General features: G+C 44.3%; 1 protein-coding gene across 1 annotated transcript in view; it reads left to right on the top strand.

The window, feature by feature from the left end:
* The window catches only part of mbd2 (methyl-CpG binding domain protein 2), a 41,251-nt gene extending 23,003 nt beyond the window's left edge, over positions 1-18,248 (top strand). The window contains exons 4-7 of the mRNA XM_080530395.1: positions 3,683-3,773; positions 4,284-4,461; positions 8,043-8,171; positions 17,821-18,248. Of these exons, the coding sequence (XP_080386521.1) occupies positions 3,683-3,773; positions 4,284-4,461; positions 8,043-8,157 (384 nt within the window). The 3' untranslated portion in view covers positions 8,158-8,171; positions 17,821-18,248. The remainder of the gene's footprint in view (positions 1-3,682; positions 3,774-4,283; positions 4,462-8,042; positions 8,172-17,820) is intronic.
* Positions 18,249-21,292: the final 3,044 nt, after the last annotated feature.

The raw sequence follows: 21,292 nt of genomic DNA on the forward strand, positions 1-21,292 counted from the left end.
CCTCAAGATCCCCCCCCCCCCCCCCCCCCCCCCATCCTACTCCCCCCCCCCATGGTACCTCTCATGAAATTACCTAGTGGAGGGGGCGAGGGGGTGGCAGTCACCCTGGCAACAGCCAACAATTACGCTTGAAGACTTTACCATACAGGTAATAAAGTAGCGTTTATGTGGCATCAAGGATGGAAGGAGGAGGAGAAGGAGAGTGGATGATGTGGACGATACGATATGCACTGGAGAACTTTAACTGTCTGTCTGTCTGTCTGTCTCTCTTTCTGTTAGTCTGTCTCTCTTGTCTGTCTCTCTTTCTGTTTTTCTGTCTGTCTGTCTGTCTCTGTCTGTCTGTCTGTCTGTCTGTGACTAAATAAATTGGGTCTGTGACTGTGAATAAGTCCAGATAGATTGAGGTCAGTGGGCGTGCGTGTCCGTGGTGAAGGAATTCATCCTGCTGACATCACTAGACAGACTAGCCTCCATTTAGCGCCAGGACCTCCAGTACATGGCAGCAGACAGGACCTCCAGTACATGGCAGTGGACAGGACCTCCAGTACATGGCAGTGGACAGGACCTCCAGTACATGGCCGTAGACAGGACCTCCAGTACATGGCAGTGGACAGGACCTCCAGCACATGGCAGTGGACAGGACCTCCAGCACATGGCAGTGGACAGGACCTCCAGTACATGGCAGTGGACAGGACCTCCAGTACATGGCAGTGGACAGGACCAGGACCTCCAGTACATGGCAGTAGACAGGACCTCCAGCACATGGCAGTGGACAGGACCTCCAGTACATGGCCGTAGACAGGACCTCCAGTACATGGCAGTGGACAGGACCTCCAGTACATGGCAGTGGACAGGACCTCCAGTACATGGCAGTGGACAGGACCTCCAGTACATGGCAGTGGACAGGACCTCCAGCACATGGCAGTGGACAGGACCTCCAGCACATGGCAGTAGACAGGACCTCCAGGACATGGCAGCAGACAGGACCTCCAGTACATGGCAGCAGACAGGACCTCCAGTACATGGCAGTGGACAGGACCTCCAGTACATGGCAGCAGACAGGACCTCCAGTACATGGCAGTGGACAGGACCTCCAGTACATGGCAGCAGACAGGACCTCCAGTACATGGCAGCAGACAGGACCTCCAGTACATGGCAGCAGACAGGACCTCCAGTACATGGCAGTGGACAGGACCTCCAGTACATGGCAGCAGACAGGACCTCCAGTACATGGCAGCAGACAGGGCCTCCAGTACATGGCAGCAGACAGGACCTCCAGTACATGGCAGTGGACAGGACCTCCAGTACATGGCCGTAGACAGGACCTCCAGTACATGGCAGCAGACAGGACCTCCAGTACATGGCAGCAGACAGGACCTCCAGTACATGGCAGCAGACAGGACCTCCAGTACATGGCAGCAGACAGGACCTCCAGTACATGGCAGCAGACAGGACCTCCAGTACATGGCAGCAGACAGGACCTCCAGTACATGGCAGTGGACAGGACCTCCAGTACATGGCAGTAGACAGACAGGACCTCCAGTACATGGCCGTAGCCAGGACCTCCAGTACATGGCCGTAGCCAGGACCTCCAGTACATGGCAGCAGACAGACAGGACCTCCAGTACATGGCAGTGGACAGGAGTATTGTGACAGTGCGCAAATCATGTTGTGTAGAAATACTGTACAACAGCAAAACGATTGCTTTCACCGAACGACGCGGATGAAATCAATTCTCACACACGATATAATGTATCCAAGTTTGCCCCCTTTTTTCGTAACATTTAGAGCTCTGTTAAGACCTAAGACTGACATTCTCCCCATTAATCTCCCCCAGACTGTGAGTTTGCCATGGGCAACATCACTCGAGATATTGATTGCGGCATGTTTAAATCTCCCCGACACTGGTCTTTGGAATTAAAAAAAGATAGGTACAGTATGGACAATCGATCATTACCTTGTTATAAAGTACCTACAATTTTTGTCTTGTGTCAAAAAAGAAAAACACATCTCCCGTTGTCTGACTGTTAAAGGCTGCTCTCTAGCCACTCGGCATTGATCCTGCCGTGTACGCCGAACACTTAACCTTGCAGTTAAATGATGTCAATACAAGATGCTCTTTGAGTCCTGGAGGCTTTCAAAACTGTTATGTTGCGTGTGTGTGTGACTGCTAGTCTCTTTCAGCCGGCGTTACAGCTAGGTTGTTGAAAAATGAATAGCAATTGGCCTATTATTTCACTGTTCCAGTGGCTGTTGCTGCTCTTTTCCTCTCCTAACAGCCAATGCCGACAGAGCCTTGGCCCTCACTGTTCTTCTGGAATGGAAGCTGGCCAGCTGAGTGTCTTTGCTGGACTGGAACTTAATTGACTCCTACATATTCGGTGGACAAAAGAGGAATAGATTATTTTGTATTGTAGTGGGTAGGGAAAGAGAGGGGGAGGGGGAGAGGGAAGGAGAGAGGGAAGGAGAGAGGGGGTAAATAGCATTTGGCAGACTACAGAGCAGAACTCAGAAGTCAATATTGTTTTAACTGTAAATGGAAATATGCGTTATTCATTCAGTCTTTGTGTGTGTGGAACATTCACTTAGAGAGAAATGCCTACCGTACATTCGTAAACCTACGATCTGTCAAAGCAGATATTGTGTTTGTGAAGGCAAAAACACAGTCCTGTAAGCCATCATCGTTATGGTTCCACTCTAAGGTTTGGTGTGCGTAACTGCCTTGCCATACACACAGTGGCTTCTGAAAGGATTCAGATCCCTTCACTTTTTCCACATTTTATTGTGTCATAGACTCACGTCAAATGTTATTACATTCTTTTTTGCCATCAGTCCATAAACAATACCCCATAATGATGAAGCGAAAACACGTTTAAAAATGTAAATACAGAATTTCCTCATTTATACAAGTATTCAGACCCTTTGCTATGTCACAAATGTAATTTTGCATAGGAATCAGTTACACACTGTGTGGATCAGGTTGTCATTCCAAACTGAGCAAATGAAGAGGAAAAAACTGGTCAAGAATGTGACCCTGAGGCCTGGGGAGACTGACAAAGTTGAATGGCGGAGATGAAAAAGCATAGTCGATGGGACAACATCATCTCAGTCACACTACAAAATTGGTCTAAAACCGAGTGGCCAAAAAGAAAATTCTTAATAGAAAAGAATCTATCTCATATCCATAATTGTGTTTGCAACAGTAAATTCAAGTGATACAGCAAAGAAAGTGGCTGGAAATGTGTTTGCGGTTTTACTACAAAGGGTCTGAATACTTTCTATATTTCAATTTGAATAATTTGCTTTGTCATTATGGGGTATTCTGTGTGGATTAATGCCAAATTTTAAAATCCATTTAAATTTTAGTGTATAACACAACAAAATGGGGAAAAAGTCACTGTTATTGTCTCCTTTGTGGGGCATTAAAAAATTAAATAAAAAATAAAATAAATGCTCATATGACCATCAGAATATTCTATCCACCAAAAGCAGGCCTATCTTTAGCCTACTTCCTGGAAAGGTTTTATGATGATGCGTTTTGAGCTATGAAGCTTGTTAACCTTGTAAAGTAATGATATTTTGAGACCATATGGTGGACTGAAAAGAAAAAGCTCAGTACTACAATTCTATCGTTCGGAGTCCTCTCCTCTTTTCTGACTGTGCCATCCCTCGCTTTCTGCAGCTCTTCTGGGAGAAGAGGTTGAAAGGCCTGCGGTCGTCAGACATCACAGAAGAGGTCCTCCGGACCATGGAACTCCCCAAAGGTTTACAAAGTAAGTGCAGCAGGGAGGCTATCTGTGTTCTATGAGAGAACATCTGTTTTTCCATCATTATGGCATATGTAAATGTTTTCATTGTATCATCAACACATTATATGATTGATTATATGACAGTACCTGTTTAATACCAGTAAAATAAAGGCAATGCCACATTGAGACTGCATTACTGTAGGATTGCACTCCAGGTGCATGACTATATGGGACGTCGTATTTGAATGCAAATGAGAATCTTTTGTTAGTGAACTTCCCTGGAAAAATAAGGGTTTATATTTCATTTTATGTTCGTAAAGTCGACAGCAAAGATAATAGACCTAACCGAGATGCGTGTTTTAATAAGAAGGCGTACATGCCATGGACCTAGCCTAAATCTTTTCTCAGACCGGGTATGTTCCACAGATGTGTAACAGCATTATGGGTAATGTAGTCCACCGCACTAGTCGTGTATGTCATAGTAGAGTATGAGGCTCGCTGCTGAGCCTGTCTGTGGTTGTTATCCCGTTCCAGGCGTGAGTCCTGACACCACGGACGAGACGCTCCTCTCAGCCATCGCCAGCGCCCTTCACATGAGCTCCGCCCCTATCACCGGCCAGACGTCCACGGCGGCCGAGAAGAACCCCGCCATCTGGCTCAACACGTCGCAGCCCCTCTGCAAAGCCTTCGTCGTCACAGATGAAGACATCAAGTGAGAGCGGCTGTCTGTTTTGTGTGTGTGTGTGTGTGTGTATCTCTGTGTGTGTCAGGTCGGGTGGGTCTTATTGAAAACAGTCAGTGTGTGTGTGTGTGTGTGTGTGTGTGTGTGTGTGTGTGTGTATCTCTGTGTGTGTCAGGTCGGGTGGGTCTTATTGAAAACAGCCAGTGTGACCTCAGACTAACTAAAGCAATGACCCTTACTCAGCATGGTTCCAGAGCTTCACAGCGAGCCAGCGAAGCTCCATTTCCAAACTTGGGAGAGGGGCCTCGTTCTGCCTTTCTCTCCGCGCGTACACACCCGTATCCACGCCACGGATATCGCTGGGCCACTTCCAGCGTGTTTTTTTAGCCACAGTTGATTCTCGTCGCGCCACCTCTTCGTTACGACACCCTCCAATCCCTCCGATCGGGCCAGAACCGCCAGAGTCTATCGTCTGTACACGGGCCTGCATCACCATAATAGCCCCCTACAGTTACCGTTTGGCCATCTGCAAAAGTAGAGCGGCGTACTGACAATTGAACATATGTGGGCTGGAGTAGCACTTGAAAAAGTATGTCATTATCAGGCATTAAGCATTCGTGCCACGCCGGTCGGCCGGCCGTGTTCTCAAGCCAGAGACCGGCTTAATGGATTGTTGACTAGTCCGCTTCTGGAAACCTCCTGTTCAAATAGACATTACCTCCGCTGCATTTAATTGGGCCGAGCTGAAGCGCATACAAAAAAGTATTTCCTGCTCTCTCTTTATCTCTCTCCTCTGTGCCGTGCCGTTCACCACTGGGAGCTTTGAAGACAGAGAAATGAGCACTTACTAGGGCCATTTGCTGGCAGCCACAGGGAAATGGACCTTTCGATACCCGTGACTTGAAAAGCCCAGCAGGAGAGTGAGCGGGAGAGTGGTGTTGGGGCGGTAGGAGGCTGAGTAAAAAAGAGCGAAGCCTGGATGGAAGGGAGGTAAACAGGGTAAACATGTTAAGCGGGAGGAGGAGGAGGGAGGGATGGAGGGAGGGAGGGAGGGAGGGAGAGTCAGGGAAAGAAGACCCTAGTTTCATTTGATGTGTTGCTGACAATTGGCACAAGTTACAAGCATGTTAAATGCCTCCAATGGTGGTTTGAGCAGTATGGTCTACTGGCGGTAATTCTGGTCACGTCCAGCATTTGAATTGTCGTTTTCTGCCCAGTTAAACATGCTATGTCTTTTTTTTATTTCTTTTTTTATTTATTTTTACTGCCTCTCCCCCACCGGTTATCATCCACTACATTGTGGTCTGTGCTCTGCCTCTTTTGAGGAGGTATCGTTATTGGCAATAGCTTAGCCTCGTGAGCGTTTCCAGACCCTTGATAGCTAGCAATTTGTGACTGTCTCTGAAAAATTCAGCAGGAGCCATGATTGTTGAGGTGAACAGGGGGTTTATCATAAGGGAAGATGAAGCATGCTGCATTAAAGCTCACTCACCACAGGTTGAGATTCATTATGGTTGTGTTTTCTATCGCCAAGAGAGTCCTTCACAATATTTTATCCCAAATTGCTTCTCAAAAATAGATTTGTATTTTTTTAAATGACTGTGTATGTAGTGAGGAGAGACTGATCCAACATTGCCCTAGCAATCACAGTGTCTTCTACTTTGAGTTGTGGTGAAGATTGATGGGTAAGGCCTGGATGAGTGGTGTGATGCATTCTGGGGCATGGGAACACATATTTGGCGAGAACAGGAATGTGAGGTGACGCGGAAGTAAAAGTCAGGATTAAGGCTGTCAGAAACGATTTATTCTGGTGTCACCTGAAGGTTTCTGTCAGTCGCCTCATGTCAGTCGCCCATTCAAGTCACACTGGCAATTCAGATTGGTGCAGTATTCAACCACTAGATGGCAGTGTGTACACATTCATGATGGCATGTAAAGCCAAACAGTCTTTATTTTAAGGTGTGTGTGCGAGTGTGTCTGCGAGTGTGTCTGCGAGTGTGTTTGCGAGTGTGTCTGCGAGTGTGTGAGTGTGTGTGTGTGTGTCTCATCCTCTCTCCCCTGCCTGTCCCAGTGCATTGAGGCTTATCAACTGGAAAATGCATTAAAGCTCAGCTGGCCAGCTCAGGGTTATTAGGGGAGAGGGAGTGGAATAGATCGCTTCCATCCCTCCTTTTCTCTCCCTCTTCACATCCATAGAATAAAACAAAAATACACACACACACACACACACATACACACACACACACACACACACACACACACACACACACACACACACACACACACATCGCACAGTAGCCTGCCCTATCTCAAATACGTTCCTTTTCTGCTACGCCTCTTATAAGGGTAAAGAAAATCTTGTATTCCCAATAGCATTATAATCCAGATAAACACAATTCCATTAGATCTGCTTGATATCGTCTCTTGTTTCATTATCTGATAATGCGGACAAACGCTAGATTGTCATTTGTCCCTATCGGAGGGTACACACACATTTTTCGAAATCCGACAGAATCGATTGCTAGGAGTTTTCTCCATAAATGAACATAAATCTAGGGACAGTGGACAATGGAGGGACAAGGGACAATGGTGTAGACAGACAGCCGCTGATGCCCTGGTTGACCATCGATGTCAAAATATAGGACCTCAAGACCCAAAGCCGGGTGTCTAGGTATGTGTATGACTGTAGCTTCTGGTTGGAGCTGTGTCAGTGTGCTGAATACCAAATCCACACCTTCCTTTCCCCTAAACATCCACCCACTCCTGTAGATCTGAGAGGATCCGAAGGGTAAGCAACATGGCGATAATGCGGCTATCAGCGAACAAAGCTGGAGCAACTAATCATCTCAGGTCCTAGAGAGTGGGTGAGACTTGTTGAGGGGCTAGGGGCCGATTTGGAATTCAGCCGGAGTCATCTCTATTCCCCGGCACAGGGATGCGGCTGCCTGTACTACTGTGGAGCATGAGTATGTTAGATAATGACCCATTAGGTGGAGTGTGCTCAGAATGAGGGTGAACACAAACAAGGGAGGGGGGGGAACCCGAGGCTTGGCGCTGCCGGGCGCTGTGTTTTTGTTCTGGCCTCGACTTCCTTAACCTCTAATTGCAGTGAGAGCAGAGGCCCTTAATGAACACACCTATAATTAGCCCACTGGTTCTGGCGGATGTCGACAGTGCCGGCTCAAGCTATTATGGGGTCCTAAGTAACAAATGTCAGGACCAGGACACTCTCTTTTTCGCGCACACACACGCTCGCACTCACACACGCACGCGCACACACACACACGCACACGCGCACACGCGCTCACACACGCACACGCACATGCACACACACACACACACACACACACACACACACACACACACACACACACACACACACACTCCCCAGACACTTATGTAGTGCTGGTAGGCAAACTGGTTAGTAGTCGCTCTATGAGTAGAGGGCTGCAAGGGAATTTTCCTGGCTACACAGTGTACAGGTTTTTACTTTTGCTCTGTCAGTATATGAAGCGCATTGAGTTGCATCTTGTAAGAAATGCGCTATACAAATAAAATGTGATTTGATTTGATTTAGTCCCCTCTCTCATGTGCTTGTGTCTATTCCACAGGGAACAGGAGCTTAAGGTATTCCAGGCGCGCAGGTGTCTGGAGGACGCGTTGATGGCCGACGGGTTGGCGCGGGCCGCCGAATCCACCCAGGACATGGAGGGCAAGGCTGCATAGGAGCCCTGGACAAGGTGAGGGCCAGAGGGGCTGTCGACATATCTTACTACTGATGAGCACCACTGGCAATAATAATAATACTAACAATAAAAAAAAATGCTATATTTTTTACATACATAAAGAGCAATACAAACCCCCCCCCCAAAAGAGGTCTTATAGGAAGGCCTGTCTAAGAGTTGACTTTGTAGGCTTGATTTGAAGGAAGAGAGAGCTTCTGGGCTGTCTCACTGTGTTCCTCCGGAAGCCCGTGCAGAGGGCGGGGGAGTGGCAGAGCAGAAGGTGCGCCCCCTCCCCCCCCTCCAAGCAGAGACCTCAGCCTGCGGGATTGTTTATCAGAGGGGGATTGTTATCAGAGTGACAGCTCTGTGAAAGAAGCTGCTCTGTTCGCCTGCTGGTACGGGACCTGAGGATCCTGTACTCCCTGAGTCTATTAGATGGTAAGGGATCAAACAGTCCATGGCAGGGGGGCGAGGTATCCTTGATGATGCTTGCCACCCTCCGCCGACACCGGGCTGCCTTGACTTGCCTTGACTTGAAAGGCTGGCGGCAATTAATGATCTGTTCTGTAGTTGACCGAGTGCAGGGACTTCAGAGCAGGTGTGATGTGATGCTTCTGCCCTCTCATCAGGATTGTGGCAGTGCCGTTCTGGAAGTATTGGAGCTTTTGTACGCTCTTGCTGGGGATACCTTTTGAAAGAGTGGGTTACGGTCCTCCAGCCTCGAGGAGACCGTGTGAAGGTGTGAATTTGCTTTTCTGCATCCGGCTGTGTAACAGGTTTTTGTACAGGGTTGTACAGGGTTGCAAATGTACAAGGTTGTACAGGGTTGCAATGTACAGGGTTGTACACGGTTGCAATGTACAGGGTTGTAATGTACAGCGTTGTACAGGGTTGCAATGTACAGCGTTGTACAGGGTTGCAATGTACAGCGTTGTACAGGGTTGCAATGTACAGGGTTGTACAGGGTTGCAATGTACAGCGTTGTACAGGGTTGTACAGGGTTGCAATAGGCCTATTTCTCAGGTGATGGGAATGAAGTTTTGTAGATGTTTTTGAGGTAGACATCAAACACTCGAGGGAAGGACCCAACTTTATGCACAGGTTTGAGATTGACCCAAAGAGAGAGAGATGTTCTGAACAGAGATCGTGAGGTGGGTTATAAGAGTGCTGGACCTGGTGTGTGTGTGTGTTTGTGTGTGTTTGTGTGTGTGTGTGTGTGTGTGGGGGGGGGGGGGGTACTTATGAGTAGGGCTTTTTTTGTTTTGCTGCGGTTAAGTTGCAGACAATTGATTTTCACCCAGGCATTTATCTCCTCAAGGAACACTGCAAAAGGTTAGCTCTCAAGAAGAAAACAAAGCACGTTAAAGTACTTTACTTTTCACTTGAATTTCACTTTTTAAAAATAAAAATAAAAAATACACAATTATCAACAAGAGCCAAACGTATGTACAAGTCAAATACCATCTTGGGGATGTAACAGAATTGTACAACAGTTCAAATGACTCCTGTGTTCCCCAGATATGAAAAGTGTGCTGTCTTTGTTCTGTATTGTATTTTGTCTACATGATGTCTGTGCTGTGTATAAGATTTACAATAAAACAATTCCATTCCATTTGGTCATTATCTGTTCTTAATATGTGAAGAGATGAAAAGGATAAGATGCTTGAGATAAGACATTCTGAAAGTAGTTTTGTACTTGTCAGTGTTGATCAAACAGCTTTATAATTCTGGTAATTTTAGTTTCAAGCAGTGAACTCAGTGAACTCAGAACCAGTAATACAACCTCAATAAATAAAGTTATAATATCTTATTAAGATAACTAATTAAGGACATAAAGCTTGAAACAAGTAAAATGCTCTTAGAAGATTAAAAAAAACTGCCTAGAAAGAAGAAATATCTTGTCAGCTAAAAAACAAGCATATATTGCCTTGATTTTAAGATATTCTAGACAAGACATTTTTCACTTTTGCAGTGAAGGTGTTGGGGTGTGCAGTGGCTACATATGGATTTGGGGTGTTAAGTTGAGGGTCCTCCACATAACAGTGGAAGGGAATTCCATGTCTGCGGATCACATGGCCGAGTGGAAACAGGTAGAGGACGGGTACAGGATGGTTGGTAGGATTAATCCTTGTGGCACATGACCGATGACCAGGTGGGGGAGCAACCTGCATCCTCTTAGTGTTAGGAACTAGGGTTGGACGTTTTTTACGGTTAAACCGAAAACCGGGGTCTCTGACAAGCTTGGTCCCTAAAAAAAAGCAACTGCTGCAATTTGGAAGCATTTCGGGTTCTGAACGAATGACAAAAGCAAGCCAGCAAATCTGGACAAGGCTGTCGAAGGTTTTGCATGAAGCAGGGGAACAGGAGCGAGCAGAACGAGAGATGACTGCCTACTGTCGCCGGCCTGTCAATAAAATCAAATTGTCAAAATCCAAAGCCAGCTGCTTTCCACTGATGTTTAGAAAATTGCATGTTTTTTGGTCAATACTGTCATAAATTGCTATATATAATAAACGCCTGAAGAGTGTTTGTCCAGTGCCACTTTCTGTGGTTGAAGACGCTATTGAAAGTGATGACAGAACGTTTAGTAAAAAAAAAAAAAAAGTCAAATAAATAACCTGTCAAAAAATACTATTTAGAAGCAATCATAATCGCGTGTCATGTCACCGCTTCTCAGAAGGATACTCGATCATTAAGTGACTGCAAATGTAACGCTGTATTTATCAGTATCACTACATTTATTTTGTAAGCTCTATATTTTGACAGCTCTACCATGGGTACTTTTATTTTTAGAGCGTTTTCTTTGATGATAGATTAACGACAGTTCAAGACGAGTCAGAGTCACGTTGATTTAATGAAAAAGAGGCGTGTGTTTTTTATGAAAAGCTTGAAGTATGTTCACTGCATAATTCTAAGTCAAATATTTCAGTAATTATTGAGCAGTATTCGAAAACTGAAATACCTTGAGCAGCAGTTGAAACTTTGTGTAAGAACAAAGCTAATGAGAAAGCAGTTCATTCAATTAAGACGCTGTTCCAAGATGTTGTTCTTCATAGATCTTTCTTGCACCCTCGATCAACGGAGCTAGGTATGTTAAGTGTTTCATGTATTTCATGTGTTCCATGTATTGTTATGTACGGTGTAGCCTACTAAAGTGTGTCTCTCCATTTATATTCGTGAAACTATGAAGTAGCCTAGTTGTGTTGCGACTGTGCTTCTGGTGTTTTCACGGTGTTCGACATGAATGTATTGTAGTAGTATAGTATAGGGCTCCGTCATTTGAAATTGGCGGCTCTGTCAAAGCCCTACAACGATGTCATTTTGAATCCCGCAGTTAACCGGAAAACCGCGGTTTTGGAAACCGTCCAACCCTATCAGGAACAAAACCAGCTCAAAGCTTACCCTGAGAGTCCGACGGTGGTCTTGAGGCACTCTAGGAAAATGGAGCGATCAAAGGCTGCACTAAAATCCTGGGGGGATTAGGAGACTTGTGGCGCTTTTCCACTACAGGGCTGGCCGGGTTTATTTTCCTTTCTCCATTGCCAACCGAGCTGAGCCGGAGCGAGCCGATCCGGGCCGTTTTAGCTACCCTTCTCGACCAGGAACTATTGGAGCGAAAGGTACTTTTTTGCCAGGCTGCGTGTGACGTGTGACGGTGCACACCGTTGATTGGTCAATGGAAATCGTCATCCCATGTTCATAGATTTCATCGCTAACCGCCATTTTTAAATACCACAACAGATTTCGCTCTCGGAAAAAATGTCACTTACTGTTTCTGTAATAGGAGAGCCAACATCAGCAGGCCATTGGCGACCTTAATGACCCCGGCTAGTGGCGTTCAGACGGTGCTAGAGCTGTGTACAGTAGCAACCACTTTTTTTGCAGGACCTTTTATAGGAAAGGGATGTTAGAGATTGGCCTGTAGTCAGCCAATACCTCAAGTATTGTCAAGGTTTGGCTTCTTGAGGTGGGGCATGACGACTGCAGTTTTTTCGATTGCAGGTGGGACGCTACCAGACAGGAAGGGAGTGTTTAACAGACTGCGTGATGAGTGGGCTAAGGGCAATACATGACCTACTTTAAGCACTAGTGTAGAACTCTAAATATACATCCTCTAGTGTTGAGTACAACAATGTGGAATTATCGTCCTATACCTCTCTAGTGCCCGGAGCATCTGGCTGTTGGCATGATTCAGTGCCAGACAAATTACAGACGGCAAAGTAGTTGTAGGTCCTTGTTCTACTAACCTTCTTGTGTGTACTCACGGCTGAGTGAACCTTTTCCTCGAGAGGGTGTGGTGTTGACGTGTACTTCCCATGGTCCTTCACTCTAGCTAAAAGCTAGCTTTGTTGGCCAACCGGTGTTATCTCAGGCAGAATAACCGCAGAAACGACGGCAGGCATTAAATATTCAAATCCTCATCTCTCCATGGTTCCGAGCCCTGCTTAGATGACTGAGAGGTCAAGGGTCATCCCAGACAGCCGTATCCTCTCCGGCTCGCCGCTTTGCTCAAGATTCACTCTTTTTTTTTATTTTTTATCTGCTTGTAATGAATCTTTAAAGGAAATTAGTAGTTCATATTGCCTTCCTGTGTGTCCTCCTACCCTCTCATTTCACCAAGCACCAGACTAAAGGGGCCATTTCGTGTTTTAACTCTAGCATGTCTTCCATGGCTGACTAGCACAGGCTCCATTTTGAAAGCATATTAGAGGCTACATTAAAAATGCCTAAGGTTCCTCATGAATGCTGATGTCTCCTTCTTGTGTGTGGTGATTGAAAACCACTGATGCAGATGTGTGGGGGAGTTACATTGACCGAGATATCCTTTTTCCCCTCCCCTTAATAATAGTTTTCACCATTTTAGATCATCTGGATCATCTAGTTTGTGTTTTATTCATCGCCCAACAGGTTGATGCTCAGGAATAAATATTTGTATATGAGCAGTTTCGTAATTACTTTATTCGTGAACATGTTCTTAATTCTGATGACTTTCAGGCTTGTGATTTGAATGCAGAGACCAGAGTAAAACACACAATTTAATACAAGCATAATTTGAATACAAATGACCAGGTGTCAGCAAAGTGAATAGTATTTGAATTAATTCTACACTGCCAGATAACGGTTTCCAAGATAAATGTGTGTGTCTAATACATTACTGTGATGTATCCTTACAGCTGAACGATAAGGCTGCTTTTTCCTAGTCTTTTCTTTCAGGATGAATATTGATCATTTATGCAGATTTATGTAGATTTACCTAATGGAACTCACTGCATAGAGAAGTGATTAATTCAAGGAGATTCTAAATGCATGAAATACCATGTGGTGGGAATGTAAGTGGCCGCCACACTGGTTATTGACCTTACTAGTGAAGTGTGTGTGTGTGTGTGTGTGTGTGTGTGTGTGTGTGTGTGTGTGTGTGGGGGGGGGGGGGGGGGGGGGTACTTAAACGTGAATGGTGAATGGAGAGTGGTCATACTAGTTGTTGGTCATGCTAGTGAATCGTGTGTGCGAGCATGCGTTTCAAGTTTGATTGTTACGTCACATCACATAAGTGTAAGAGAACACAATTCTTAATAGGCATAATTCAAGATAAAAAACATAACAATAATACAGGACATAAGTGACAAATAAGACAGGATACAATTAGCAATACAACTAGTAATAAAATAGATAGTTCAAGTAGTAAAGTGGCTGTGAGTGACTTTATTAGAAACACTTTACTAATACTGGGTAGGGCCTCACTTTGCAATTCTTCATGGCGTTGATTCCATAAGATATTAGAAACATTCCTTTGAGATTCTGGTCCATGATGACATGATTGCATCACGCAATTCCTGCTGATTTTTCAGGTGCACTTTCAAGCTGTTAATCTCCTGTTGTACCACATCTCAAAGGTGTTCTATTGGATTCAGATCCGGTGACTGGGAAGGCCACTGAAGAACACTGAACTCATTGTCATGTTCATGAATCCAGTTTGACATGACTTGCTTTGTGACATGGTGCATTATCATGCTGGAAGTAGCCATTAGAAGATGGGTAAATTGTGGCCATGAAGGGGATGCACATGGTCAGCAACAATACTCAAATAGGCTGTGGCATTCAAACGATGATTGATTGATATTAATGGGCCATTAAGTGTGCCAAGAAAACATTCCCCACACCATGACACCACACATGAATGAGAAGGTGTACAGGTGTTTCTAATAAAGTGTTCGGTGACTGTATTATTACAGTGGTGAAACTATAGCTTTATGGCCCCCCCTGGACCTATTGCAGCAGCTGTGCGGACCCCTAGCTGAATTTATGGAACCGGTCACCCATAGTTCAAGCAGTTGTGCTTCCGGGCTGGGGTTTTAAACAAGCCGATTGCTCTAAAGTGCCCTCTCTCCTACAGGCAAACCCAATGTTGGCCCTTCTAACATGATGAATACTACCCCTATGCACCTCATCATTCTCTCGGAAAGGGGAACTAACCAGGCTGGAAATAACAGGTGGCTCTCTGCCTGGTTTGATAAATAGCTATTTTGAAACCAGGAAGGGAAATGAGAAATGAAAAGGAGAGCACCATTGTGTATGATTTAGTATCATAATCTCCCAGAGATTATGGGTTTTTAATCCCATGTCAAGCTAATCAAGGAAGCGACAGGACAAGCAGGACAGACAGGCCAGCAATCTGAGTGGAAGGATTTCATGTCACACGATTGGCTGTTCAGGCTGAGCAGCGAATGAGATGAGGCAGCGGAGATGGAGGGGAGGGGAGCGCTAACCTGAAGGTACACGCCTCTCGGCCGTATCTCCTCTCACCAGATTGTACTGGCATTGACGTTGCCGCCGCCACTGTTGCCACTGCCTGACAACCTGCCAGCAGCCAGGGCGCCCGCTATCCCCTGCAATACCCTGTCATTATGGGATGGAGTTGATTATCCGCTGTAGAGTTAGTTAGACAAAACATCCCATCCACCAATTAGACATTAGACTACAATGACATGTATAAATGGCTGCTGTGTGTGTGTGTGTGTGTGTGTGTGTGTGTGTGTGTGTGTCTGTGTCTGTGTCTGTGTCTGTGTCTGTGTCTGTGTGTGTGTGTGTGTCTGCGTCTGCGTCTGCGTCTGCGTCTGTGTGTGTAGATTCCTCATGCACATCCCCTCCCCCCCTCCAAACAAAACCACAACTCTACATCAGCAGTCTGATAAAGGGGGGGGGGGGGGGGGGGCGGGAGTGATCGTTTCTCACATAATCATGTTTTTTATGAATGGTCTACCTCGCTAATAGCTGCAAGGGCTTATTGGTGGCTAAGTGCGTTTTTTTTTTTTTGCAGATGTTAATTAGTGCATGTTTAGACATGGGGCATTAGATGGTTCAAAGTCGTTTAAACGGCTGATAAGGGTGGAGGGTTTAGGAATTAAATATGCCTCTCTCAGACTTTGTTCTGCTTTGGCCTCTCTGATTTTGTGAAGAGAGAATACCATTAGTTATTAGATTATTAGAAATTTGAATGCATCACTAATAATTACAGAGCAATTAACATCGTTTTGATATTATTTGAAGACACAGGGGGAATAAATAAATAATTATTTCCCAAAATCTGTTTTTCGGAATGTCGTGCCTCTGCCTTTCAGTGTTCCAAAACAAATAAACAAAGGAGTATCTCTCTCTCTCTCTCTCTCTCTCTCTCTCTCTCTCTCTCTCTCTCTCTCTCTCTCTCTCTCTCTCTCTCTATTTGTCTCCCTCTCTCTCCCACTCATTTACTCACTAACTCTTCTTTCTCCCTCTATCTGTTTCTCTCATCCTCTCCAACTCTCTTGCCCATTCTCTCCCTCTACCTCTCTCTCTCTCTGGTCATAGCCCAGTATGAGTGTGGACAGCATACAAACTCTCCCCTCCGCCTGGTGGTTTGTGTCACAGAGGATGATGACATTACGTCAGAGCATCTGTGTGGATATATCATCTACCCTCTGAGCATTGCAACATCAACACTAGTTTATAGGAAAATAAAAGGCTGTGTGTGTGCGCGTGCGCGTGCGCGTGCGTGTGTGTTAAAAGTTAGGCTAATGTATTATTACTGAAAATAATTTAGGGTCTGCAGTAAACCACAGTCAAGTCTTCCATCCAACATGTTCATGTCTGTGTTCCAGTGGGGGAGCATGTGTTAATATTTGATTCCATAAGTAATCAGTCCTATATATTGTTTTCCCTCTCCCAGTCGAATATTGCTTAAGTATGTATAATTAACGCCAGCCCTGTAGGCAAAAACTTTCATAGTGGGCCGGTTTGTCCTAATTACATTTGTAATCTTACTTGGTTTTAAGTGAACAGGCTTTCACTAATGGAGATGCAAATCACTACCATGCAAATCACTACCGCTTTTAGATTGATTGTGGCCAATTGTGCTGGTCTGTCTGTAAACATTGCCATCGGTTTTGCTGTTTTCGAGGATCTCTAGAGGCACTACAGACTCAATTCGCATTTTTGCATAGTCAATAGCAGTGGGAGTGTGATCTGCCACAATCCAGTCACTTATGTATTGTACAGTGTTTATACAAATGTGGAGTGTTACCTAGGTGGATGTGTTGATTGCTTTTTTGATGACTTTTTTTTTTCTGTTTATGAGATGATTTGTATTCCACAAATGAGCACGAAAACAACACGTGTACATTATTTTGCACAACTCCCAAATAATACGAAGGTCGTGTCGCTGGAATCATCGCATGTTCTTAACTAGCCTTGAATAGACTAAATTGAATAAAACGAAGTTGAGGCATGACATTTTCTTCATAAATTCAAATCGAACATAACCTGTGTACAGTGTGCACAGTAATGTACTGAATCTGTATGGATTCTTTCCACCAGTCAACACAGTCCAGCCTCAGCCATGTTGTGGTGTTCCCATGCTGCTCAGCCTAGGCCTCCCCTGGGCCTTGAGTCTAATGGACCAGCATGCCTCGGCTTGCTTTGCTGTGAGCGGCCGCTGTTCTGTAACTCTCTGAGAGGCCTGATGCTCACTCTCTCCTTGAGCCCAAACCGTCTGCTGGTCGGCCTCCGCACACACAGACATGCACGCACGCACGCACACACACACACACACACACACACACACACACACACACATATATACACACGCATAATCATACACACAGACACACACACACACACACACACACACACACATATACACACGCATATGCAAACACACGTACACAACCACTCCTAGACACCCTGGAGAGAGCCCCTCTGCCCCCTCACCCACACTGGGTAGGATCACAGAGAGTTCAGCTCGCGCCAGCATCATCCACCCTCATGTTCAAGGAATCTTCCTGGAAGACTCCTATTGATTTTCACTGATCTTGTTTTTTTTCCATATGCACTTCATTGTTTTTGAAGAGCAAGAGGAAAGGATCTACATGTTTTCCATCACTTTGTTTACCTGTTTTTGAGCTGAGACTCTTGAGCATGTATGTAGGTCACTGAGTGAATTTGACCCAGAAACTGAACCAGAAATGTTGGTTTCTCCTTCTGTTTATTCTTCTTCTTGTCTGTCAACGAGTGTTTTCTCGTAATCGTGTAAGATTAGTCTGATGCTAAGCTCAAAGAGATCAAAATAAACAACAACCATCTTGTTGAATTACATTAGTCCTAACACACCTCCTCTTGTTTGTTTCCATAGTGTCCTTTGCACCGGAGGCAGGTTCCAAAATGCTGAAGATCCTTCAGAGACGACAGCCAGCCATCAGACTGCTTCAAAAGCTCTCAACAGACCCAATGCACAATGTCATACCTTGATACCTAACCAATAGCTTCAACCAAGGCCTTTTCAACTAAACTTTTTTTTTTTTTTATGTACATATCTATATATAATTTCAGAACAATACTTATTTTGTGTCATTTTGAAATTGAAATACTCTTTTTATAAAGGCAAAATGTCAAGCAATACTATTTGAACTTCTGGGAACTTCTCGAGTCAGGTTGCAATCTGCTGGATTGGTATTGCTAACTATTGTTATTTCCTTTTGTTGGTGTTTGTTGGTTCTAAGGGATTTATTATGTTCAGGGTTTGTAAGAAATGATTAATGCATTCACATGAACATGAATTGAAACTGCTTATTTAAGAAAACAAATTTATACCTTGAGAGAAAATACTTGTACATTTCTTGCATCACTTAAGAGTAAATAAATGATTATATTCGCAAGTATGGTCTTTTGTAAGTCTCTGTAGTACTCTTTGATGATGATGATGATGATGATGATGATTATCATTATTGTTGTGGGATTATCAATGTATATGTAGGTAGGTGCTGCTAAGGCTCTGTGGTTGATAAAAGGGAGCTAACTTTGCTCAGTTCACTTTATCCCCAAAACACATTTGGATAAGGTGAGGTTTTGAAATGAACAGGAGAATTCAAGACAGTCAACCAAAACCACACATGTTACTTAAAAGTTGCAGGTAACTCTGATTGGTGTACAGTAGTTAACCTGTCTGGCCTGTGAAAAATATCAGCATAGTTGAGTTCAATCGTGAGAGTGCTGATGAAAAATGTCGACCTCTTGCATGTATCAGCCACTATCTGTGGCTGCTCCTGCATATTGCTCCGTATTTTGTTCCACTATAATTCAACCAAGTACATTCACTGAGAACAACTTCCTGTTAACAATGATGGACTCGCCAGTGTCAAGTGCATGGCAACATAGAAGTCCCCAGGACCCAAAATGTAGTTGCACTGCTCCTCCCTGTGTGATTCACCACCAATGCTTCTAAACCTTGTTGCCCTCCCACAGAGCCCAGAGATGTCCCTCCATGGTGCACTGTGGGGGCCGGGCGGGGGGGCGGGGGGACTGTGTTCAATGCTGCGCCTACTGGCATTTAGCTTTTCAAATATCCCCATGGCGACGGGGGAAGCAGGGCACTAAACCGTGTAGGAGAATTTTCTCCTCATGCATTATTTACCAATACAACCTCTCAACCTGACGTTCACTCTCCCCACATCTACATCTGGGGCTGTGTACATTCAGAGCTCCACTAGCATCAGTCAACACCTCCCGAACCTGGTAAACCCTGTGCTCATGTCCTACGGTAATAGTTCTGCTGACATAACAGAACAAGGGAGCAATATGTTCTGGAGATGGGAGATGAGAGATTGATGTTGCTGGACTATTTTGTTCAATTTATAAAAATGTCAGTTTTGTGTCATTGTGCCACTAGGGTATACACTTTGAGTTAATACGTTTGACATACAACATTTACACACACACACACACACACACACACACTTTAATCTAAAATGGAAGAGTAGAAAAATAAATCTGTAACAGTTTTCCTGACAACAGCCTTCATTCAAATCCATATTAACTCAAACGTTTTAGCATTAGCTTCCATTTGAGATGATCTATGTGGGAGTTGCAGTAGGGCTAGGTTCTTCCCTATTGAGAAGTATCACAGGAGGTTGCTGATGAAATGTGTAATTATTAGAGTGCCTCTTCCAGAAGGCTTTGACAAATGACAATATCAAGGTGTGCAGAAGTGACAGTCCCCCCAGTCTGTTTAGTCCTAGAGGAGACGTGCGGAGGATGGCTTCTGGTCAGTTAATTATGACAGCGACGATTGCCAGACTCAAACTGGGGAAGAGTCATTTGCATTTGCTAATGGTCCTCTGATGCCAAGTTGTTATCAGTTCATGAGAAATTAAAAATGTGCTTCTTGGCAGATGCTTGCATGCAAAATGTCCAGAGGATCCTATTTGCATCTCCATAATAGCTTGTGTTTTGCATAAAATGTTCGTCTTGGGCAGGGAGAACAAGACTGTTTTAATCCTGAGCCTTATTACTTTAGATGACAACGGTACAGGGGACGCGTGTCAATTAATCTCAACCGTTATGCATATGAGAATCCCAGCAGGAAGTGACAATACTATTTTAGAATGCAACAGCTAGAGTTAAGATACATCAGATTGCAGTGGGGCAACATTCAACCTGGTGCAAAGCCTTCACCATTTCACTAGTTTTGAATGACGTCTCAGGTGTAGATTTAAGTAATGCACAGTGTCACGGTGTGTGAAAACTAATTTTGAGCCCTTATCTTCATCGTTATACTCGGGCCTTTACCGAAACTTCTATTCAGAGGAGTTACCGTAATTTACCCACTAACATTCTAGCAGCATTGCAACAGTATTTATTTGTCTAACACTTTGTGGTCACAGTGAGATTTAAAGCAGTGCAACTTAATTGAGGATAGGGGTTAGTCTGTGGTGCAATAATTTCTTTGCTGTCATTTTGAGTTAGAAACACTTTTCTAAATAGCGTAGCCATGAAATTACATTGGAAATCATAATTATCCAGTGTTATTTGTTGTGTCATATCTGATTAGCAGCTTGACTGACTTTCCTCAAGACAACGCATTACAGGAACAAATTAGCTGAATTTATTGGTTTTGTTCAGTCCAGAACTCCCACTGCATTTTAATGATTTACCCAACAAAAAAGTATTTTTGTTTTGTCTCATATTTATATAAAATGTTCTGTCTTCTCTCAGAAGTCCTCACTCAAACTCTTTTGTTGCCAAATAATTAATTCTGTTCCAGCCAGTGCAACAAAGCTCTTCTTCTTTTAATGTTACCTCACATCCAGCTCTGTTCTCGTTGAAGTCTACTCGACAGTGTATGTGTACAATGAATAGGTATAAATAACATATTTAAACACACAGGAACACTTACATGGCCATATTTAACCTGACTATACACATCACATCTCTAAGATATTGTACTCTAATGATAAATACTAGTGTACACATTGTATATGTCTTGGATATGGTGATTCCAAAGGCTGGCCAACTGCCTATGATTGATCTGGTAGTCACACAGTAAGCCATGGTTATATTAACCAATATAATGGTATTCATTTACTAACACAGACTGTGGATATATCTTTAGACTAATTATCTCCTACATACTTTATGAGACTGCAGTCTTGAATAACACTGTGAAGTTTCTCTGTCTGTGGGTGGCTGTTGTCCTTTAAAATGACTCATTTCCCAGATGAACTGCTGGGCTGTAATTCAGCGCCGCTATCTGTTCTAAACTCCTGTCATGTCTCTGGGCTGAGGTGCCAAAGGCATGAAACTGGGGAGTGAAGTCCTTAAATCTCCCA

Source organism: Nansenia antarctica, assembly GCF_963989245.1.
Source record: "Nansenia antarctica genome assembly, chromosome: 4".
Classification (NCBI taxonomy): Eukaryota; Metazoa; Chordata; class Actinopteri; order Argentiniformes; family Microstomatidae; genus Nansenia; species Nansenia antarctica.